This window comes from Excalfactoria chinensis, chromosome 28, assembly GCF_039878825.1.
Source record: "Excalfactoria chinensis isolate bCotChi1 chromosome 28, bCotChi1.hap2, whole genome shotgun sequence".
NCBI lineage: Eukaryota > Metazoa > Chordata > Aves > Galliformes > Phasianidae > Excalfactoria > Excalfactoria chinensis.
This window is the reverse complement of record NC_092852.1, coordinates 481,855-504,188: the sequence shown is the minus strand read 5'-3', so window position 1 is coordinate 504,188 and position 22,334 is coordinate 481,855. Positions and strand designations below refer to the sequence as shown.

Genomic DNA, 22,334 nt, shown 5'->3' with positions numbered 1-22,334 from the left:
TTGCGCGGTGCAGCCCCGCGGCTGCGGCAAAGGCCGCGCGCATAAATTATGTTCATGACGCAGCAGCAAAAAAAAAAAGGGGGGGAAAAAAAAATCCCGGAGCCGAGAAAACAACAAAAAAAAATAACCCGAAAAGCCGAAAATTCGCCTCAAAACGGCCCCAAAAGCTCCGCTCCATCCCCCTCCCCTCCTGGTTCAACCCCGCACCCCACAACCCCGCGACGCTCCGGGGCCGCCGCCCCCCCCCCATCACTCCCCCCCCCCCCCCCCCGCCCCTTTGTGCCGCCGCCGCCGCCGCGCGGTGCAGCGGTGACCGCGGAGCGGAGCGGAACGTTGCGGTGAGTGCGGGGCGCTGCGGGGCCGCGCGGGGGCCGGGCGGGGGCGGCGGGGCCCGGCGCGGTGAATATGCAATGCGGTAATTAGCATAATTTATATATTTATGATAAAGAGAGCGGTGCGGGATCGGGGTGGGGGCTGCGGGGTGGGTGGGGGGGAGGCTGTGGGGAGGGAGGGGGAGGGGGACTTTGGGGTGTGGGGTGGGCGAGTTGGGGGCGGTGGGCTCTAAGGGGGCGCGCGGTGGGGGGGTGTGGGGTCAGCGAGTTGGGGGTGTTGAGATGAGGGGGGCACGGAGGCGTGGGGGGGGCTGGGGAAGGTGAGTTGGGGGCGCTGGGGTTTGAGGGGTGGGGGTGGGGGGGTCTTTGGGAAGGAACGATGTAGGGGTGTTTTGGGGGACGGGGTGGGGGGCGTTATGGGGGCATCGAGGTTTAGGGTTCGCAGAGTGGGGGGTTATGGGGTGAGTTGTGGGCGTTGGGATGCGGGGGGGTACAGCGTGGGGGCAGTGAGGTTTAGGGGACGGGGGTGGATGGGGTTTATGGGGGGGCCCAACTTTGAGGTATTGGGGTCTGAGGGGTACGGGGGGCTTATGGGGCGAATTGAGGGCATTGAAATATGGGGGAGGCACAGAGTGAGGCACTGAGGTTTAGAGGACAGAGGATGGGGGGTTTGTGGGGGCACAGTTTTAGGTCACTGAGGTTTAGGTGGTCGATGGGATTTTTGGGGGGCAGCACCCCAGGATGGGGGGGGCTGGCAGGATTCATAGTGCAGACAGGGGACAGGAGGGTCCATAGGGGGGACCCTTTGCCCCCACAGGGAAAGGGGTGGGGGGGATTTGGGGGTGTCAGCTCCCGTCTGGTTTTACCTTGGGGGTGGGGGACCCTTATCCCATGTGAGGGCATTGCTGGGGGGCAGCTGCAGCTCATAGTGCAGGAGGAGGGGACCCTGCGGTCCCTGAGGGTTTGGTTTGGGGTCAGGGCTGGGTTCTGAACCCCCCCCCAAAAAAAAAACCCTTTAAGGGATGTGGGTTTTGGGGCTGGAAGTGGTAAAACTGGGCATGGCTGGTAGAGCAGAGCGGCTGCATTCGGTGGCACAAAGAGGATTTGGGGGTAGCGGAGTTAAAACCCCACGTGGCATCTCCCCCCCCCCCCAGCGCCCCCCTTCAGTGCCCCCACCTTGTGCCCTGCTTGGGTCCCTTCCCATGTTCAGTGATCTCATTGATCCCAATGGGTCCCTTCTCGTACTCAATGATCTCATTGATCCCAATGGGTCCCTTCTCGTACTCAATGACTTCATTGATCCCAATGGGCCCCTTCCCATATTTGATGATCTCATTGATCCCAGCGTGGGAGACCCTACAAACTGGGAGACGTGGGTTCCCTGGGATGGTTAATTCCAAAGGAAGGAAGCCGGGATAACGATGGCCATTAATTAACACCCCAACCCCTCGTCTCCATTGTCCCCATATGACCCGGCCCCAATTAACCCCTTCGGATCCCTCACTGATGGAGAGTTCCACCCACGTGGGATCCGTGTGTGACTCATCAGAGCTGTAATTAACACGGGGCTGGAGCAGCTCTGGTGGTCCTCCCCCCCCCCCCCCCCCCCCCCACCTCCCCTTCCCTTAATATTATCACTTTGTGCATTTTGGTGCTGGCCGCCATCTGTTCCCCAATGGCTCCTCTGGCCATGCGCTGCCTGTCGCCATCTGCCCCAATTAATGCTCCCATTAATTGCAAATAAAAAACCACCCCCCCAAAAAATAAATAATATACGTGAAGAAGCCCAAATGCAGCTCAGCATCCGGGGGGGCTCCTGGGTCCAAACGGTGCCACCAAACAACTTGGAGCTGATGGGAACAACAGCCTCTTAATTGCCCAGCGCTAATTGCTCTCCATTGCTTTCTTCCCTATGGGGACACGAATCGATGCTGAACTCAGTGTGTTGGCTGCTGAGATCCGTGGGGATGGGATGGAAATGGGATGGGATGAATGGGATGGGATGGGGATAGGATGGAATGGGATGGGATGGGATGTGATGGGATGGGATGGGATGGGATGAATGGGATGGGATGGGGATAGGATGGAATGGGATGGGATGGGATGGGATGGGATGGGATGGGATGGGGATGGGATAGGACTGGATGGGATGGGATGGGATGGGATGGAGATGGAATAGGACTGGATGGGATGGGATGGGGATGGGATAGGACTGGATGGGATGGGATTGGATGGGATGGGATGGGGATGGGATGGGATGGATGGGGATGGGATAGGGATGGTTCTCAGCCCCATGGCCTCAACTCTGCTTTCTCTCTCCCCACAGCCAACGACGCAACCCCAAGTGCCACCAAAGGATTGAGACGTCCCCAACCCAACAGCGCTCTGCGGCCCTCAGAGCAAACTGTGAGTGAGCAGTGGGGGCTCCAGAGTGCCCTGCAGCATCCCTGGGGTGGGAGTGGGGGGGTCAAATTGGGTGAGCTTCAAGGACCTTTCCAACCCAACCATTCCTTAGCTCTATGATCTTCAAGGACCCTTCCAACACAGTCATCCTATGGTTCTATATCCATTAAGGTCCCTTCCAACCCAACCATCCCATGGTTCTATGGTCTTTAAGGACCCTTCTAACACAACCCACAGGTTCCTCTCTTCCCCCCCCCTTGCCCCATGCAAGCAGTTCAGGTCTCCTTGTTCCGCTCTGCTCACCATTGGCTGGGCTCTGCCTGTTGGAGACCTCGTTAACTTTTAATGACTCCAGCTGCCTGCTTGGCTGCCTGCTCATCTCTTTCTCCACTCTCCATTGCAGGGGAATGAATTGTTAATGGCAGTGCATGCAGGCATCCCTAGGTGCCACCACGCTCTGGCTCAGGCCAGGTTTCACAGTGCACAGCAGCTGCTGGAATGCAGCTGGGGGACATTGCAGCCCTGGGGCTCCTCCATCCCCAGGTGGATTTGGGGGGAACCTGGGTGTTCCCATCCAGGACATTTCCCATAGGGAACAAATGCTCATCAGCCTCTTACGGAGGCACTTTGTTAATGGGAGGCAGTGGGGGGGATGGCCTGTCACCAAAGGATGAATGGGGGGGGGTGTGCAGCCCCAACAACAACGTGAGCCCCCTTGGGTGTGTGAGCCCCCATTGGGTTTGTGAGCCCCACTAATGCTGTGTGAGCCCCCCACCAGCAGCTGTGTGAGCCTTTCCTGCTGGGAACGCCTTGTTGCACCTCCAGTGCTGGAGGGAACTCAGCACAAGGAGCGATGCTCCGGGCGGGCAGGGGGTGATGGGGGCTGCATCCCATCCTTGCAGCATGAGGAAGGTCTGAGCCGGACCCCCAACCTCCGCCACCTCCCCGGGGATCACACGATGGATGCTGCAGCCGTGCACAGCCAGGATGCCCCGCTGACAGTCAATGAGCAGGTATGGGGGGGTGGGCAGCCCCAAGGTTGGTCCTCCATCATCCAGGGAAGCAAAGTTCCATGGGAGGTGTGATGGAAGTGCCCCTGGGCTGCTCTGTGTGTCCCATGGGGGTCACTCCGGCCTGAGGTTGGTGCTCAGCATTTGCCCAGCGCTGTTTGATCCCACTGCAACGTTTGCTACCCCCAGGGGGGGCCTCCTGAAGACCCCAACCCCCAAAGCTGTGGTTAATGCTGGCAGAGCCCCTCAGCTGCTCGTTAAGAGAGCAGAGAGATGGGCCCCGTTGGGGATGCGGGGGGGGGGGTTCTGTGCTGTGTTCCGGAGCCCCTCCCCCACCTCCCGGAGCTGAGTCACGTCGGGGGTCCTCAGGTCATCGTCATGTCCGGCCACGAGACCATCCGCGTGCTGGAGGTCGGTGTTGACGCCGCTCCGCCGCCCGAGGAGGAGCGCAGAGCCGCGGCGGTTCCGCCCGGGGGCGGCCTGCAGGGACCCGCGGCGCAGAGCGGCGATGCGGGCAGCGCGGACGGGCAGCCCAGCACCGAGACGCCGCGCGGCGCCGAGCCGGCAGCAGGTGGGACTCGGGCGGCGCACGGAGCGCTGCGCTCGGCCACCGGAGCCGCCCCTCCCCCTTTAAGATCCCCCCGTCCCAACCGCCCCCCCCGCCCACTGACACCCCTCCACGTGCCGCATCTCCGCTGTTCTTCAACATCTCTTGGGGCCGGTTAACTCCCCCCCCCCCCATCCTCCCGCTCTGTGTGCTGAGCCCCCTCTCCTCCCCCCCCCCCCAGGCAAAGCCAAGCCTCCAACCGGAGCCCCCCCCGGCACCACCCTGAGCCCCCCTGGCAGCCAGCAGCCGCAGCCCCTGACCCCACTGACCGTGCAAGCAGCCCCGCAGGTAACTACGGGGCGGGTCCCGGGGGGGGGGCAGCTTGCTGGATCCGGAACACAGCCGGGATCGCGGGTCGGGGGCTCCGGGGCGCAGCGCGGCGGTGGCACAGGGGGTGGGAGCCGCCCCCCGGACCACCACCGCATCCCCCGCTCTGCGCCCTCCCCGCGAGGTGCTGCCAGAGAGCGACGCGTGGGGTGGGCCGGGATGGGAGGGGGGGGTGAGGGGGGTGTTGGGGAGCATCACCCCCTTTTGGGGGTCGGTGGGGGGGTCGGCAGAGCTGGGATCCCAGCCGTGAGGTGGGGGGTGGGGGTGGGGGGAGCACCGACCGTCCGCGCTCGCTGTTGCCTCGCTGATGCTGCAGCGGAGTTTGATTTTTGTTCTTCTTTAAATCTTGTTTGCTTTTGCAGGTCTTGACTCAGGAAAACTTAGCAACAGTTGTGACAGGAGTAATGGTTCCGGCAGGGACAGTTACTCAACCTCTTCTTATCCCCATCAGTATTGCAGGTCAAGTGGCAGGTCAGCAGGGGCTGGCTGTGTGGACATTTCCTACAGCAACGGTCGCTGCCCTTCCCGGACTGACGGCTGCTTCTCCTACAGGGGGAATTTTCAAACCGCCTATAGCCAATCTGCAAGGTAACCGCTGCTCTTCTGCTTTGCAGCATCCTTAATTGCACGCCTGCTCCTCCCCGGCTTGCGCCGAACCGCGGCCGTCCTCTCCCGGAGGGGTTTTGCACCGGCGGTTAATGGCGGGCGCTGGAAGAAACAGGGTTTGTCGGGACCCCCCCGAGTCCGAAAGGTGCTGGGAGAGCGGGGGAGGGGCGGGCAGGACGGAGGATGGCGGTGGGGTGAGACGAGGGACGACGCGGGTTGTGGGGCCGGGGAGGGGGGGGGGGGGGGGCCGCTGTGGGGTCGCGGTCCCGGGAACTGGGAGCCACCCCCCACCCCACCCCGCACTGTGGGCTCTGTGGGTGCAGAGCCGGGCGGAGGGATCCGTCCCCTGGGTTGGTTGGGGGGGGGTTGGGGGGGGGGGTCTGACCCGCAGCATCCTCGTGCCCCGCGGGATGGGACGGACGGAGCCGAACCCGCAGGCGGCGCCGCGTCCCCTCCGGCCCCTCTCACGCTCTTCTCCGTCTCCTTCCTCCTCGCAGCCGCCGCCGCCGTTCTCAATACGGCCATCCCGGCCCCGCTGCCCCCCGCTCAGCCCCGGCCCCCCCCCTCAGCCGCAGAGCGCGTACCCCGCGGCGCCCGCCCAGCCCCCCCCCCATCCTGCCGCAGCCCAACGCCGCTCCCGCAGCGAAGCCGCTGGAGACGCAGCCCCAGATCGCGGTGCAGCCCGCAGGATTCGCCTTTAACCCGGGCATAGTAAGGAGCCGGGCGCCCCCCCCCCCCCCCCACCTTTACCACCCGGTGTGAAGGGCTCCGTGCCCCTCCGCTCTTCCTGCCCTGCCTCGGTTTCCCCATCTCCGTGGGATGCTGAGCCCTCTCTGCCGTCCCGGGGGCGGGGGGGACGGGACCCACGTTGGCCGTGGGGCGTCGGGCTGATCGGCTGCTCTGGTTCCGCCGCAGATCGGTGCCGCTTCCCTGGGGGGGCAGACGCAGCTCCTGGGCTCTCTGGCGGCCGCCCCCCGTGATCGCCAACGCCATCCCCAGCGTGCAGAGCATCGCGGGGCAGATCCTGACCAACGCGCAGGGACAGGTGCTGCTGCCGGGGGGGGGGTCGGGATGGGGGGCAATATGGGGCGGCCGTTTGGGGGACGGACACCAGCAGTGACGCCGCCTCCCGCTCCGCAGGTGATCGGGACCCTCCCCTGGGTGGTGAACCCCCCCGGCATCGCAGCGGCCAGCCCGGCGCCCGCCCCCAGCCTGCAGGTGCAGGCGGTGACCCCGCAGCTGCTGCTCAACGCTCAGGGCCAAGTGATCGCCACGTTGGCCAGCGGAACCATCCAGGCGACCACCAGCAAAAAGAGCGGCCCCCCCCGAGACCCCCGGCAAGAGCGAGGTGAGCTCCGGGCACGGGGAGAGCATCCGTGGGGTGCGGGTCGGCCCCACAGAGCCACCCCATAGGGACGCTGCTGTCCCCATCCACCCCTGGTAGCAGCAGGGTGACGGTCACCCCATAGATGTGCTGTGGGGCTGGGTTGGGGGACACGGCTCTGACCCCCAGGTGCAGCCCATCCAGCCGGCCCCTGCCCTGCCCCAGCCGGCCGTGGTCATCGCCAGCCCAGCCCCAGCAGCCAAGGCGACCCCGGCCCCCGTCCCCATCACCTGCTCGGAGACCCCCACCGTCAGCCAGCTGGTGTCCAGTGAGTCGCTGGAGCGGATTATGGGGGGTGGGGGGGGGGTTCCCCTTTGTGGTCCCTCACCGCTCACCCCGTGTGTCCCCCTGCAGAACCCGCGGCGCCCAACAGCAGCACCGAGGAGGACGGCATCAACCTGGAGGAGATCCGGGAGTTCGCCAAGAACTTCAAGATCCGGCGCCTGTCTCTGGGGCTGACCCAGACGCAGGTGGGGCAGGCGCTGACGGCCACCGAGGGCCCGGCCTACAGCCAGTCTGCCATCTGCAGGTACGGCCTGGGGAGGGGGCTGCCCCACAGCATGAAGGGGGGGAGCGTAGAGTAGGGGAATGGTCGGGTTGGGAGAGTCCTGAAAGGGCACAGAACCAGAACCGTGGGAGGGTTGGGTTGGAAGGACATGGGCTGGGTTCACCAAGGCAATGGGCACGGCCTCAAGCTGCCAGAGCTCAGGTAGTGTCTCATGGTTTGGGTAAGGGTTATGGTTATGGTTGGGGTTATGTTAGGGTTAGGATAGGGTTAGGGTTAGAGTAGGGTTATGGTTAGGGTAGGGTTATCGTTAGGCTTAGGGTTATAGTTAGGGTTAGGGTTATGGTTATGGTTATGGATATCATTATGGTTATGGTTAGGGTTATGGTTAGGTTATGGTTATGGTTATGGATATCATTATGGTTAGGTTATGGTTATGGTTATGGATATCATTATGGTTAGTGTTGGCTGTGTTGACCCTGATTAGGGTTATGGTTATGGTTATGGTTATGGATATTGTTATGGTTAGGTTATGGTTATGGTTATGGATATCATTATGGTTATGGTTATGGTTCTGGATATTGTTATGGTTATGGTTATGGTTATGGATATCATTATGGTTATGGTTAGGGTTATGGCTATTCTTAGGGTTATGGTTCTGGTTCTGGATATCGTTATGGTTAGGTTATGGTTAGTGTTGGCTGTGTTGACCCCGATTAGGGTTATGGTTATGGTTAGGTTATGGTTATCATTATGGTTAGGTTATGGTTATGGTTAGGGTTATGGTTATGGTTATCGTTATGGTTATGGTTAGGTTATGGTTAGTGTTGGCTGTGTTGACCCCGATTAGGGTTATGGTTAGGTTATGGTTCTGGATATCATTATGGTTAGGTTATGGTTATGGATATCATTATGGTTAGGTTATGGTTAGTGTTGGCTGTGTTGACCCCGATTAGGGTTATCGTTATGGTTAGGTTATGGTTAGGTTATGGTTATCGTTATGGTTATGGTTAGGTTATGGTTAGTGTTGTCTGTGTTGACCCCGTGCTGTTCCCGCAGGTTCGAGAAGCTGGACATCACCCCTAAGAGCGCGCAGAAGCTGAAGCCGGTGCTGGAGAAATGGCTGAGCGAGGCGGAGCTGCGCAACCAGGAGGGGCAGCAGAACCTGATGGAGTTCGTCGGGGGGGAGCCGTCCAAGAAGCGGAAGCGCCGCACGTCATTCACCCCTCAGGCCATCGAGGCTCTGAACGCCTACTTCGAGAAGAACGCGCTTCCCACGGGGCAGGAGATCACCGAGATCGCCAAGGAGCTCAACTACGACCGCGAGGTGGTTCGGGTCTGGTTCTGCAACCGCCGCCAGACGCTGAAGAACACCAGCAAGCTCAACGTCTTTCAGATCCCATAAGGATGGGGGTCCCCCCCCTCATCCCCCCCTCACCCGCAGCCTCTGCCATTGATCAGCACTTTGTGGCCCCCTCCCCACCCCCCCCCCCGCCATGTTTGCCCCCCGTGTCACGCGTGTGCCTCGTCGCCCCGTTCTGTGCGTGGTGCCGAACCCCTCCTGCCCCCCGTGTCCCCCTGGGGAGGGGGTCCCCATTCTGTGTCGCTTCCCCCACCCCGGAGCGATGTTCATTACTGGTTTTTTTGGGGCCGTTTTCTCCTTTTTCTGTGACTTTTCTGTGTTTCCGGATCGCGTTGAGGCCCCGGTTGGGTTTCACCCCTTTATTTCGCCCCCCTAAAGGTGCTCAGCCCCCTGCAGGACCACAGACCCCCACGATGAAGGTGTCACTCAAGGAGGTCTGGGGGCGCCCCCACCCTGCGCTGTGCCCCCTCCCCCCCCCCGGTCCCACATGGACGCTGCACTAAGGGGGGACGGGCAGGGCTGAGAGCGAGGGGGGGAGTTTGGGGAGCAGGAACACCCCCCCAACCTGGGACTGATGGGGATGGACAGACAGGGACGGACGGACAGGGACGGACAGATGGAGTGCGGTGATGGAGGCCACGCCGGGGCCGTGGGAGACACGATGCACTTGATGTAGTGGTGTGAAATAAACAGTATTTTTCTTTTTTCTTTTCCTGTTCCCGTTCTTTCCAATGGAAGGGGGATGGGGGGGGGGGCTGCTCTCCCTTCACCACGCCCGTTCCCAAGCCCTGGCCGTGTGGAGGATGGGGTTCGGCTCTGCTCGCCCCACGAACCAGCCCAACTCCGACTGAGGCCGCGCAACTCAGCGCACGCTTCATCCCGACCCGGGATTCGAACCCGCGTCCCCTCAATCGTCGCCCGGTCGCGACTCACTCCGGGCGGTGGGACCCGAGCGCACCACGCCGCACATCAAGCCCCGCCCACCTCCTCCCGCAGCCAATCCCAACGCTCAGAGCCGCGCGCGGGCTCCACCATTGGCTACGTTCTATTGCGTCACTCTACCGCGCCGGGCTCCTATTGGCTAATCACGGCGGAAAGGGGCGGGGCGTTCTCCCCGTTGGGGCTGCGCGGGGGCTCCAGGCGCCGCCGCCTCCATCTTGCGGGGGCCGCGGCCCGGAGCCCGGCGGGGCGGTGCGGGGCGGTGCGGGGCTGTTGTAAAGCTGGGGGGGGTTGCGGAGCGGGCGGCCGCAGGACGGGACCGGGGGCAGCGGGGCCGGCGGTACCTGTAGGGCCTGGGGGTGTCCGTGAGGCCTGGGAGGGCCTGGAGGTGTTTATAGGGCCTTAGAAGGGCCTTAAGGGCCTTTGGGGACTGCAGGGCTGCCCGTCGGGCTGGGGCTGCCTGCGGCCTGCAGCCTTCCAGGGGCGGTTCGTAGCGCTGCGGGGCTGCCCGGCAGTGCAGCCCTTTGCAGGGGGTTACCGGAGACCAGCAGCCCTTCAGGCAGCGCTAAAAGGGCCGCAGGGTGTTTGTAGGGCGGGGGGTTCCCTGCGGGGCTGAGGCCGTTTGGGGGGAGCAGAGCGGAGCTGCGGAGCCCCTCGAGGAGCCGCCGACCGAGCAGCTCCGTGGGGGTTTGGGGGCCGTGACGCTCCGGGGGATCCCGCCCGTCCCTCCCGCTGGGAACGAGGCCCCGGGCCCTGCAGGGGGAGCATGGCCTGGGCGCTGAAGCTGCCGCTGGCAGATGAGGTGATCGAGTCGGGGCTGGTGCAGGACTTCGATGCCAGCCTGTCGGGCATCGGGCAGGAGCTGGGAGCGGGAGCCTACAGCATGAGGTAGGACGGGCTGCGGCCGGAGGGCGGCTCTGTGGCGTGGGGGGGGGTCGGGGGGAGCTCTGAGCACTGAGGGTGGTGAGTCCCGGCACTGCTGCCCAGAGAGGTGCGGGTGTGCAGCCCTGCAGGAGCTGCTCGTGGCCACGGATGGGGGAGGCTCTGGGGGCTGCTCAGGGGGGTGGGAGCAGCCCAGGGCTGGGGGGGGCTGTGAGGCCCTTCCACCCAACCATCCCGCGGTTCTATAATCTCAGTTGGGCTGTCCCAGCTCTGCCCGTGCTGAGCAACTCCCAGCAACAAGAGGCAGCCAGCAGCGGAGCTGAAGTGACCCCGTGTGCCGCCTCTCTTGCAGCGACGTCCTGGCGCTGCCCATCTTCAAGCAGGAGGAATCCAGCTTGCCTCCGGAGAATGAGAACAAAATTCTGCCCTTCCAGTACGTGCTGTGTGCGGCCACGTCGCCCGCCGTGAAGCTGCACGACGAAACACTCACCTACCTCAACCAAGGTGGGAACCGCCTGCTAACGCTGCCCTGACTCCCCTGCGTGTGGCCGGTGGGTAAAGGAGAGCAGCTCGCAGCTGCTGCAGCTTTGCAGCGGGGCTGTTGCAGTTCTGAGCTGCAGCAATGCGGTGCGGGTCTTGCAGATCCCGGCTGCATCTGTTGCTTTGTGTGGCACTGAAGCTCGGCAGCAACACGTCCTGTGTCAGCAGAAGGGTCGGGGTGCTGGTGGGGATCAGCAGGGGACGTTCCTCCCTGCACAACCTCTCTCTTCTTCCCTGCAGGGCAGTCCTATGAGATCCGCATGCTGGACAACAGGAAGATCGGGGAGCTGCCCGAGATCAATGGGAAGCTGGTGAAGGTGAGCGCAGTGCATCTGTGGCACTTCCCTTTGCTGCTTTCCTGACCCCCCCCATGTCCCTCTGCTCCTGTTCTCACCCCTGGGGGCTCACGGTGCTTCATCCCCCCTCCTTTCCTCAGAGCATTTTCCGGGTCGTGTTCCACGACCGGCGGCTGCAGTACACGGAGCACCAGCAGCTGGAGGGCTGGAGATGGAACCGACCTGGGGACAGGATCCTGGACATAGGTGAGGTCCCTCAGGGAGATGGGGGGGATTGGAGCAGCCCTGGGCTCTGAGGGGCAGTTCTGTCGCAGATTTGCAGGTCTGTGTTCCCTGGGAATCTCCTGACAAACGTCACAGCTCGGTCTCTGTGCAGATATCCCCATGTCTGTGGGCATCATTGACCCGAGAGCCAATCCCACCCAGCTCAACACCGTGGAGTTTCTGTGGGACCCTTCGAAGAGGACGTCGGTGTTCATCCAGGTACCGTGGGGAGGGGGAGCTCCTCATGCAGGACCCCGGGAGCAGCTGGGAGTTTCCAAGGGCCAAAAAAGAGCTTCTGTGGCTCAGAGCTTCGAGCTGTGATGTGAACTCAGCTGCAGCTGCAGAACTCATGGGAAGGAATGGGCTGCAGCTCTGCCACACGCACTGCTGTTACACGGCGTGTTCCCCTGTGAGCACTGACGGCAGCTCTCCTTGCCTCCCCAGGTGCACTGCATCAGCACCGAGTTCACCATGCGGAAGCACGGCGGGGAGAAAGGAGTGCCATTCCGGGTGCAGATCGACACCTTCAAGGAGAACGAGAACGGGGAGTACACGGAGCACCTGCACTCAGCCAGCTGCCAGATCAAGGTGTTCAAGGTAACGCAGCAACCAGCCCCGTCCCTGCCCCATGGGACGTGAAGTGGAGCTCAGTCCCGTCCCACTGTGGCCTGGCTGAGTGTTGCAGCTGCAGGGCTGTGACTGAGTCCTTCTGGAACAACATGCTGGGGAGCACGTGGGTTGTGCTGCTGCTCTCTGGGAGCCCCCACACTGACAGAAACACAACTGCAGAGCCGCAGGGGCTGGAAGTGAGCTCTGGGGGCTGGTCAGCTGTTGGCCGACTCTTGGTCAGCCTGTTGGCCACCACTGGCCATCGCTGGCCCTTTGTGAGCAGCATGAGGCTGAGCAGGAGGACGTGCCTGCATTCCTGCCCACCCCTCCGTTACCCCTGTCCTGCTCTGCCCCTCTAAGGAGTGTTTCTCCTTCCCAGCCCAAAGGAGCCGATCGGAAGCAGAAAACAGACCGTGAGAAGATGGAGAAGCGCACCCCGCATGAGAAGGAGAAGTACCAGCCGTCCTATGAGACCACCATCCTCACCGAGGTGGGCACTCCAGCCCAGCACGGCGCCTGGCTGGGCACACAGCTGCAGGGTGGGAAACAGGGTGGGCTGAGGAGCCGCGTCCTCCCAGACCTGAGCTGCCATGAGAGGTGTCACCCACCAATGAGCTGTTACCCGGGGTGGGCACGCAGGTCCATTCTGAGCTCCATCACCCCTCTGGGCTTTTCCTTTCCAGTGCTCTCCGTGGCCTGAGATCACCTACGTCAACAACGCGCCGTCTCCCGGCTTCAACAGCTCCCACAGCAGCTTCTCCATTGGGGAAGGGTAAGTCTGGAGGGGGTTCCTGCCCCAAGAGGGGCTGATGTGTCCCCATGTCCCAGCATTGTCCCCACATCCCGCTGGTGCTGGGGTGGCTCCTGGTGCGGAGCTGACTGTGGGCTCCGCTCTGTCTGTTTCCCCCCCCCATCCAGGAATGGGTCTCCAAACCACCAGCCTGAGCCCCCCCCTCCGATCGCAGATGTAAGTCACACTTCAGAGCTTATGCTTGGGGTAAGGATGGCACGCGGGTCGGCCGTGGGGGCGCTGGTGGGGGGGTTTTGGGTGCTGCGCTCAGCGCTTTGCTTGGGAAGACACTGCTGGGGTTTAACAGCCTTGGGAGCTCTTTGATTCCTAATGGTTTTAAACTCACGAAGCAGATGGAGGGAACTCTGTGCACAGGACGGGGGGTCCCAGCGCTGCTGTCCAGGGAAATGGGGGTGCCCCATCCCTATTGGGGCGCAGGGCTGTGGAAGGGAGCAGCCCAGGGTGGGGGTAGGAGCTGGATGACCCCTAAGGTCCCCTCAGCCCAAGCATCCTACGGTTCTATTTGAGGCAGGCTGCCTTTAGCTGGCTGTGCCCTGTACTGACCACACTCTTTGCTCATGCTTTCCCTGTTGCTTCCTTCCCCTTTCCTTGTCCCTGTGGAGCCCTTTAAACCCGAACCCACCCCAGCTGCAGCCGTTGTTGTGCTCCCACTGAGCCCAGCACGCTCCAGCCTTGCTGTGGGGGTGATGCTAACACTGAAGCTGCTCTCGGTGCTCTGTCCCCTCTGGGGCTGTGACCGTTCTGTCCCACCCGCAGAACCTGCTGCCCACCAGCACCCCGCAGGAGGCCCAGCAATGGCTGCACCGGAACCGTTTCTCCACATTCTCCCGTCTCTTCCGGAACTTCTCAGGTACATTCAGCCATCGGATCCCTCCACCTCCCCCCGCTGCCATTACCTGGCACAGACAGTTGGAAATCTCTATTTGGAACACAGTAAAACTGCCTGAGAGCTGCGTGGTTCATCTCCTGAGGGCTGGGGGGGTTGTGCTGGGCTGTGCCCCAGGGGCTGAGTGCTGCTCCAGGCTCTTCCCGTGGTGTCACTCCTGCAGGTGCAGACTTGCTGAAGCTGACCAGGGAAGACGTCATCCAGATCTGTGGCCCTGCAGACGGCATCAGGCTCTTCAACGCGCTGAAAGGACGGTGGGTCGCTGCTCCCAGTGCTGTAAGCGTGATGGGTTTGGGGCTGCTTGCTCTGGATGAGCCATCGGGGCAGGCAGGACGTGGTGCTGACCTTCCAGTTTGGCAGCTGGGATGGCGGGGTGTGGGGGGAAAGGAGATCCATGTGGGTGAGCATCGTCCTGTTGGAGGGCAGAGGGACAGCACTGAGCGCAGCTTTGGGCTCAGGGTGTGAGTGAGTGGGATCCATGCAGGGCACGTGGAGCGGTACAGGCAGCCCCCATCCCTCAGTGGGGACGGACACTGACACCGACACAGCCCTGGGGGTGGCATCAGCCCCTGTCCCTCTGCTGTGGAGGGAATTCCTCCCCTTGCTCTGCTCCCTGGGAGGACGCTGGGTGCACTCGGAGCCCTGGAGCCAAACCCTGTGCTCTGTCGGCAGGATGGTGCGGCCCCGGCTGACCATCTACGTGTGCCAGGAGTCCCAGCAGCTGCAGGAGCTGCAGCAGAAGCATGAGGACGGCGACGCGGTCACCAGCACCTTCTTTGGTAAGGGCCTGCAGGGGAGCAGGGGGAGCAGTGAGGATGCAGTGCTGCCCAGACAATGGGTGACCTACATTTGTGCAGCAGCAGCAGCCGGGTGTCGCTCTGCGGTCGGAGCGAGGGCAAAAGCAGATGGTGTGTCCTTCCCACTGCAGCACCAGGGGAGTGGAAGGTTGTGGAAGGGAGGGGTCCCTTCCAGCCCAACCATCCTACAGTTCTAAGACCTTCAAAGTCGCTTGTAGCCCAAGTCAGCGCTCGCTGCTTTCAGAGCTGCTCTGCCCATCCGCTCCCCACTCAGCATGGCTGCTCTGCAGACTCCGTTGCTGCAGCTCTCCTTGTGCTTGCAGTGTACCACGCCATCTACCTGGAGGAGCTGACGGCGGTGGAGCTGACGGAGAAGCTGGCTCAGCTCTTCAGCATCTCCTCACAGCAGATCAGCCAGATTTACAAGCAGGGCCCTACAGGGATCCACGTCCTGATCAGCGACGAGGTAACGGCCCCTCGCTGCTCCTTTGTCTGCCTCTCACAGCACCTCGTGTGCAGCCCTCAAAGCACACGGGTGGGTTACCTCGTTTGCTGCTGCTTCCGAAGAGTTAATTGATGAAGCTGCAGAGCTGAGGGTGGCGGGAGGCGCTGGGGATGCTGGCAGCACTTAGTGCAGCCCCATGTTTGGGTGCAGCCCCATGTTTGGGTGCAGCCCCGTGTTTGGGTGCAGCCCCATGTTTGGGTGCAGCCCCAGCTGAGTTGTGGCTTCTTTCAGATGATTCAGAACTTCCAGGACGAATCCTGCTTTGTTCTGGACACCATGAAAGGTGCGTAAGCGATGCTCCGCCACATCCGCACGCTGCAGACCCTGCACTGCAGCCCGTGTCTCATCAGCTCCCCTTCTTTCTGCAGCCGAAACCAACGACAGCTACCACATCATCCTGAAGTAGGAGGGGGCGGGATGAGGAACAGCCACGGTGCTCGAGCTGCCTGTGAGTCCCCCTCACTTCCAGCGCCCGGACATGAGAGCGGAGATCCAGAGGCTCCCATTGGCCTCCTCAGAGCCCCAGAGCTGCTCCTTCTCAGCCCTTTCCTCGCCCTCACGGCTGCAAAGCGCCCATGGGTGCTGCGCTGCTGCTGGTGCCCTCACGTGGCAATGGGCAGAGCTCGGCTTTGGGACCTCAGGGCTGCACGAGGGCTTTTCCTGGCTCCATTTTAGCAGGAGGGAGCAGCTCCTGTGACATCCAGACTGGTGGGAGGATGTGAAGGAGACCAGCCCGGTGCTGCCGGCCACGTGGAGCTGAGCGGGGCTCAAACACACACATGGGGGGGTAGGAGGGGCCTGGCAGGGATTTGCTGCAGGACTTTGGCATGTTGTGAGATGGAAGTTGGGCTGTTTGGCTTCTTTCCTGCACCGTGGAAGTGCTGTTGCTGGCTGCGGGTTGCTGCCATCCCTCACAATCAGCATCCGGAGCTGGAAGGGACATAAGAGGATCACCCCGTCCAGCTGTGCAGATGGAGGAGGGGGGGGCAGTGAGGTGAGTTTGGGACTCTGCCTCCATGGGACACTCAGCTCAACTCAACTCAATGGGAGGCTCAGCTCAATGGGACGTTCAGCTCAATGGGACGCTCAGCTCAATGGGACACTCATCTCATCTCAAAGGGATTCTCATCAGTTCCAGGGCAGGTTCGGCTCAATGAAACTCGACTCGCGGCGATTCCCAGCTCGGCCCGACGGCGGCTCAGCCGAAGGACTCGGTGCGTTGCTGAGCTCGGCTGGACGCGGATCCGGCCGGTGCCGCCTGCAGAGCGCGGGGAGCTGCCGGGGGGTTCGGGGGGTTCGTGGGCCGCTGCGTGTCCCGGTCGGGGCCGGTCGGGGCTGTGACGGAGCGCGGGAGGTAAAGTTTTGTACGGCCGCTGCAGGAGTGAATGGGGCTGGAAGGGGGGGGGGGGGGGGCAGCGGGCTGGGGGGGCTGAGGCCGGTCACCCCGAATGTCCCTTCGTTAATGACTGCGTTAATGAGCTGAGCCGCTGGGCTGGGGGCGCCCCGAGCCCCACGTGTGTCCCGTTATTGGCCCTTTAAGGCGCTTCTTGCCGCCCCCCCCCCCCCCCCGCCTCCATCTCCGTCTGGACCGCGGCGGCGCCCCGACCTTCCTCCCCCCGCCCCGCCCCCACTTCCGCACTCCGCTTCCCGTCACGCCCCGCCCGGACTCGCTTTCCCGACACTCCTCGCGGGTGTGTAGGGGGCGGGGCATATCGTCACGTGACTGGCGGTATATAAGGCGCGGCCCCATTGTTGTCGGCAGACGGCGGCGGGGCGGTCCGCGCGGCCGCACTCAGGCCTCGAGCCGGCGCCCCGGGCCGCCCCCCGCCGCCCCCCGCCCGCACCGGAACCGCGCCGAGCCGTGAGTGCGGAAACGGGGCGTGGGGGGCGGCGGGAGACGGGCCGGGGGGTTGCCGAGGGGGGAGGGGCGCTGTGGGGCCGGGCCCGGAGGAGGGGGGGGATCTATAGGGGATCTATAGGGGATCTATAGGGATCTATAGGGGATCTATAGGGGATGGGGGCCCTGAAGGTGGGAGCCTCTGAGGGGTGTGGGTGGTCCATAAGGGATGGGGGGAGGACTGGAAAATGGGAGCCTATAGGAGATGTATAAGGTGAGGGCCTTAAAGATGGAGGGATGTAAGGGATGAGGGCCTTGAAGATGGAAGGATATAGGGGGCCCTATAGGGGATGGGGGGCCTGGAATATGGGAGCCTATGGCGGCTGTAGGAGGTCTATAGGAGGAGGTGAGGGCCTTAAGGATGGAAGGCTATAGGGGATGGGGGGCCTATAGGGGTTGTAGGAAGCCTGTAGGGGGTGGGGGGGAAAATGGGAGCTGATAGAGGCCATAGGAGGACTATAAGGAGTGAGGGCCTTAAAGATAGAGGGGTGGTGGGGATGGAGGGGATGGAGGCCTTGAAGATGGAGGCCTATAGGGAGTGTAGGGGCCTATGGGGGATGGGCCTGGAGAATGGGAGCTTATAGGGGATGTAGGTCTGTAAGAAGCGAGGGCCATAATGATGGAAGGATGCAGGAGATGGAGGCCTGTAGGAAACCTATACAGGTTGGAGTCTTGAGAACAGGGAGGCTACAGAGAGTATAAGAAGCCTATAGGGTGTGTATGGAGGCTTATAGGTCACGTAGGAGACCTTAAATATAGAAGCATGTAAGGGATGGGGGGGGTTGCAGTTGGGGCGGGCTGAAGATAGAAAGATGGAAGCATTAGGAGGCCGGTTGGGGGGCAGGACGGGGGTCCTGGTGGGCTGTGAGCTCTGAGGCCAGACAGACGGACGCTGACAGCTTCCTCCGGAGCCGTTGGTTCCGTTGCCATGAGAACCGGCGCTGCCGCGGTGATGGAGCAGAGCGGGGCTGAGCACCTTCAGCTCTGCCAGAGCCCCCCTCCCCACATCCCCCCGCCCAGCAGCCCCCCCCCCAGGCACAGCCCCGCTGCCGGCTGAGCTCTGACGTGAGCTGAGGACGCCCCACACTTGGGGCTTTGGGTGCAGGAGATGCGGAGCTCAGCAGAGAAGGCGGCTCGGCACATTGATGCACCGCGGGCCCGGCTCTACCAATGGTGTTTGTTGTTCTGGTTATGGGGACCCCCCGGACCCCCCACCATCCCCATCCTGCAGGTCCCCGCTGACCCCCCCCCCCCCCCAACGCGGCGTGTTGGAGCTCCATGCCATCCCGATGGATGCCATCGCCAGCGGCCGCCTCAAGAGGAAGTTTGAGGATGCAGACGTGGGTTCCCCGGCCTCCAACTCGGATGATGAGATCTCCAACAGCGACAGCGCCGACAGCTGCGACAGCGTCAACCCCTCCAGCTCCAGCGGCTTCATCCGTGAGTGGGGGGCGGGGGGAGGTGGGGATGGGGATAGAGATGGGGATGGAGGTGGGGGGGGGATGGAGGTGGGGATTGAGGTGGGGATTGGGATGGGGATGGGAATAGAGATGGGGATGGAGGTGGGGGGGGGGGATGGTGGGGATGGAGGTGATGGGGGGGAATGGTGGGGGGGGGGATGGTGGGGATGGAGGTGATGGGGGGGGAATGGTGGGGGGGGGGGATGGAGGTGGGGGCAGTGGCTTCTTTCCTGAGTGCAGCACCTGGAACAGTGACAGCGAGGGGACAAGAGTGGGGATGTGACACGGGGACAGCAAACAGTGGTAGAGCGAGGGGACGAGGATGGGGACAAGGATGGGGGGTTCCCAATGGGCTCCCTTCCATCCCAGCCCAGCAGGAGGCGGTTGGGGCTCCTGATCCCATCCCCTCGATCCCATCCCCTCGTCCTCCCTCCCCGCAGCCACCTCCATCCTGAAGAGGCAGAAGCAGCTGCGCAGGAAGAACGTGCGCTTCGACCAGGTGACGGTGTATTACTTCGCCCGGCGCCAGGGCTTCACCAGCGTGCCCAGCCAGGGCGGCAGCTCGCTCGGCATGGCGCCACGCCACAACTCGGTGCGCAGCTACACGCTGTGCGAGTTCGCACAGGAGCAGGAGGTGAATCACAGGGAGATCCTAAGGGAGCACCTCAAGGAGGAGAAGCTGCACGCCAAGAAGATGAAGGTACGGGCAGCATCGCCCTTCCTGGCCTGCTGCTGGCCTGTGGTCAACCTCCAGTCAACCATTGGTCAACCTCCAGTCAACCATTGGTCAACCAACAGTCAACCGTTGGTCAACCACCAGTCAACCATTGGTCAACCATTGGTCATCCAACAGTCAACCGTTGGTCAACCACCAGTCAACTGTTGGTCAACCATTGGTCAACCACTACTGAATCACTGGTCAGCAGGAACACCATGCTGCCTCGTGGTCAACTGTCAGCCAGCTGATTGGCCACTGTTGGCCAACAACTTGTTGACTGTTGGTCAACCAGGGCGCACTGTTGGTTTATGGTCAACCATTGGTCAATGAGAGCACGCTTCTGGCTCATGACCAACCATTGGTCACCTGTTGGTCAACCATTGGCCAACCATTGGTTCTTGCTGCTTCCCCCCTCCTTGCAGTGTTTCTGTTGCCATCGCAGGCTTCGTTCCGACCCCAAACGCTGCAGCTCCCAGCTCTGGTATTTTGGGAGCTGTGACCTCCTTTCCCAGAGCCGTTTGCAGGGCAGGCGGCAGCGGTGCTGCAGCATCGGGCTCCTGCCTTTGCTGTAGATGCAGAACCCCGTGGGGACGGCGCGTCTGGGATGGGTTGGGGTTGGACCGGCTGATGGCAGAGCTCCATTCCAAACGTGGTTCAGGGGACACGCTGGAGTCCCCTTGTGCCGCCCCGGGGGTTCGCAGCCTCCCAGCACCGCGCTGAGCTCCTTCCCCACCCCGCAGCTCACCAAGAACGGCACGGTGGAGTCGGAGGAGGCGGAGGGGCTGACGCTGGAGGACATCTCGGACGACGACATCGACGTGGAGAACGTGGAGGTGGATGACTACTTCTTCCTGCAGCCCCTGCCCACCAAGCAGCGGCGGGCGCTGCTCCGCGCCTCCGGCGTGCACCGCATCGACGCCGAGGAGAAGCAGGAGCTGCGCGCCATCCGCCTGTCGCGGGAGGAGTGCGGCTGTGACTGCCGCCTCTACTGCGACCCCGAGGCCTGCGCCTGCAGCCAGGCGGGCATCAAGTGCCAGGTGAGTGACGGGGGGCTCCTCGGGGGTCCCTCCGTCCAACCCCGATGGAGGCACTGGGCTGTGGCCGGGCAGGTTTGGATCTCTGCGGGATGGAGCCCCTTGCTGCTCTGCTGGCCCCATGGTGGCAGAGCCCCACAGGGAACCGTTGGCCTTTTGGCCACCAGGTCAGGCTGCTGGCTCACAGTCGCTCTGTGGTCAACCGTTGGCCAACAAGGGCGCCATTGGTCTTGTTGGCCATGAGCGCACACTGCGGGCTTGTGGTTAACTACTGGCCAACCGGTGCAGCTCTGGTGTTCTGGGCCACGAGGGCACAACTGTGGTCAACTTTTGGTCAACCCATGACCAACTGTGGGCTCACCATCAACCTTTGGTCAGCCGTTGCTCAACCCATTGGCCACCATTGGCCGTCTCAGCCAGCAGGACGCGCTGCTGCCTCGCAGTGACGCTGTTGTCCCCGAGGCCTTTCTTTGTGGAGCTCCTTCCATCCATGATGCCGCAGACCCCCCTCCATCATCCCGCTGTCCCCACAGGTGGACCGCATGTCCTTCCCCTGCGGCTGCTCGCGGGACGGCTGCGGGAACATGGCCGGCCGCATCGAGTTCAACCCCATCCGCGTGCGGACTCACTACCTCCACACCATCATGAAGCTGGAGCTGGAGAACAAGCGTCAGGGCGCGCGGCCCGGCGACGAGGAGCCGCAGGGTGGGGGTGGCGGCTCGTGGCCCCCCGGCGCGCAGCCCCCCGAGACGCAGGACTTCCAGGAGTTCATGGCCGAGAATGAGTCGGCCGTCATGCACCTGCAGAGCGCCGAGGAGCTGGAGAGGCTGAAGGCCGAGGAAGACTCCAGCGGCGGCTCCGGCGTCGAGAGCGTCGGCGTCTGCATCCTGGAGGAGCCGCTGGTGCCGCCCGACGCGCTGTGCCCGGCGCTGGCCGCCCCCATCCTCATCCAGGCGCAGCTGCCGCCGGGATCCTCCGTGCTCTGCTTCGCCGACGGCGCGGAGCCCCCGGCCGCCCCGCAGCCCTACTTGAACGCTGCCCCGCTGCTGTACTACCAGGTGGAGCCGCGCTCCGCGCTGCCTTCCAAGGCCGACGGCGGAGCGGAGGAGCGCCCGAAGGACGGCGGGACGGTCCCCGCTGCGCCCCAAGGCCGAGCCGCCCCGAGCAGAGGGGAAGGGCTGAAAGGAGCCGGGCCGGAGGGGGCGCAGAGCTGCGCTGCATCGCCCGGCCCCTCGGCGCCCAGCGAGGCGGCCGGCGCTGAGGAGCCCCCCCAGGGGGTGTGAGCGCCCCCCGACCCTTATTTATTGCGGATGTTCCATGGCGGGGCTGGAGGGAGGGAGGGGAGGAGGAGGAGCTGATGGGGACACGCGGAGCCCCGGGGGACCCACGGATGGACCGACGCGGATCCCGTGGGCTGCGTCCCCACGGAGCAGTTCGGGGCTCCATGTGCGCCCGCTTTCCCCCCCCCTCCATCCCCCCCATCCTTCCCGTCTCGCACACAAACGAAGATTCGGGGCGGGGATTTTTGGGGTTATTTCGTGTTTTTTTATTATTATTATTATTATTTTTTAACGTGCTGAATGTTTACGGGGCCGCCCCGCCGCCCAGCGCCCCCCCCCCCCCCGCGGGGATCAGCGCAGCCCCAGCAGCCGCTCCACTTGCACAAGGACGGGGAGGACGCGGACGCTCCCGGACCGGCTCCCACCCCCCAGTGGCCGCTTTCGCCCCCAGGACGCGCATCGGACCGGCCGCCCATCCCCGCTCCGGAGCTTCGGGCTCTGCCGTCCCCCCCCCCCATCTCAGACCCCCCCCCGGAGCCGGGACTGGCCCCCACCCGGCTCCCCCCCTTCGGCCCCACGGCACAACCGGGACGCGGCGCTCAGAGCTCCCAACGTCCCCCCTCCCTCCAGCTCTGCGCCCCCCCCTCGGGCACAGCGGGCGCTCCCTGCGTTTTCCTTCCTATTCCACTGTGAATCCAAAGCTGCGCGGGATCCCGTTGGGGTTTTTTTTGGGGTGTTTTTTTTTGGCCTTTTGAACAGATTTGTGTTGGTTTGTTTGCCCCGTGCTGAGGATGCTGTATTTAAACAGAGAGTATTTAAAGCGTCACGAATAAAAGGAAGCTCCGACCTGAGGGGGACGGCAGCGGCCACAGAGCCAGG

The 22,334-nt window shown here is 63.2% G+C and overlaps 3 protein-coding genes across 5 annotated transcripts; all 3 read left to right on the top strand.

Moving 5' to 3' along the window:
* Positions 1 to 352: 352 nt before the first annotated feature.
* Positions 353 to 9,244, top strand: POU6F1 (POU class 6 homeobox 1). The gene is given in 15 exon segments (XM_072357990.1): positions 353 to 415; positions 2,659 to 2,738; positions 3,638 to 3,748; positions 4,115 to 4,316; positions 4,534 to 4,640; positions 5,042 to 5,267; positions 5,783 to 5,868; positions 5,871 to 5,996; positions 6,201 to 6,257; positions 6,259 to 6,330; positions 6,426 to 6,584; positions 6,586 to 6,633; positions 6,799 to 6,937; positions 7,024 to 7,198; positions 8,234 to 9,244. Coding segments are annotated over 15 exon segments (1,944 nt in total). The 5' UTR covers positions 353 to 405; the 3' UTR covers positions 8,580 to 9,244.
* A 430-nt stretch (positions 9,245 to 9,674) lies between these two features.
* TFCP2 (transcription factor CP2) lies at positions 9,675 to 16,440 on the top strand. Of its 2 annotated transcripts, none has more exons than XM_072357945.1 (15): positions 9,675 to 10,364; positions 10,711 to 10,862; positions 11,139 to 11,215; positions 11,335 to 11,440; positions 11,571 to 11,677; positions 11,903 to 12,055; positions 12,447 to 12,557; positions 12,751 to 12,839; positions 12,986 to 13,034; positions 13,635 to 13,728; positions 13,928 to 14,018; positions 14,437 to 14,543; positions 14,885 to 15,027; positions 15,298 to 15,349; positions 15,435 to 16,440. In XM_072357945.1, exons 1-15 carry the CDS (start codon positions 10,243 to 10,245, stop codon positions 15,470 to 15,472), a joined length of 1,491 nt encoding a protein of 496 aa, XP_072214046.1. In that variant the 5' UTR covers positions 9,675 to 10,242; the 3' UTR covers positions 15,473 to 16,440. The 2 variants fall into 2 exon arrangements, with proteins under 2 accessions (XP_072214046.1, XP_072214045.1); XM_072357944.1 differs by having other exon boundaries at positions 12,986 to 13,064.
* A 422-nt stretch (positions 16,441 to 16,862) lies between these two features.
* Positions 16,863 to 22,307, top strand: CSRNP2 (cysteine and serine rich nuclear protein 2). Of its 2 annotated transcripts, XM_072358154.1 has the most exons (5): positions 16,863 to 16,927; positions 18,195 to 18,403; positions 18,864 to 19,123; positions 19,882 to 20,178; positions 20,709 to 22,307. In XM_072358154.1, the coding sequence occupies exons 2-5, from the start codon at positions 18,253 to 18,255 to the stop codon at positions 21,456 to 21,458; spliced, it is 1,458 nt and encodes a 485-aa protein (XP_072214255.1). In that variant the 5' UTR covers positions 16,863 to 16,927; positions 18,195 to 18,252; the 3' UTR covers positions 21,459 to 22,307. The 2 variants fall into 2 exon arrangements, with proteins under 2 accessions (XP_072214255.1, XP_072214254.1); XM_072358153.1 differs by lacking the exon at positions 16,863 to 16,927 and having other exon boundaries at positions 18,009 to 18,403.
* Positions 22,308 to 22,334: the final 27 nt, after the last annotated feature.

Coding starts and splice junctions, on each gene's coding strand:
- CSRNP2 (XM_072358153.1), top strand. CDS start 18,109: ATGCACCGCGGGCCCGGCTCTACCAATGGTGTTTGTTGTTCTGGTTAT. Junction 18,404..18,863: donor CAGCTCCAGCGGCTTCATCC/GTGAGTGGGGGG, acceptor CCCTCCCCGCAG/CCACCTCCATCCTGAAGAGG. Junction 19,124..19,881: donor TGCACGCCAAGAAGATGAAG/GTACGGGCAGCA, acceptor CCCACCCCGCAG/CTCACCAAGAACGGCACGGT.
- TFCP2 (XM_072357944.1), top strand. CDS start 10,243: ATGGCCTGGGCGCTGAAGCTGCCGCTGGCAGATGAGGTGATCGAGTCG. Junction 12,840..12,985: donor AGCTTCTCCATTGGGGAAGG/GTAAGTCTGGAG, acceptor CCCCCCATCCAG/GAATGGGTCTCCAAACCACC. Junction 15,028..15,297: donor ACGTCCTGATCAGCGACGAG/GTAACGGCCCCT, acceptor GGCTTCTTTCAG/ATGATTCAGAACTTCCAGGA.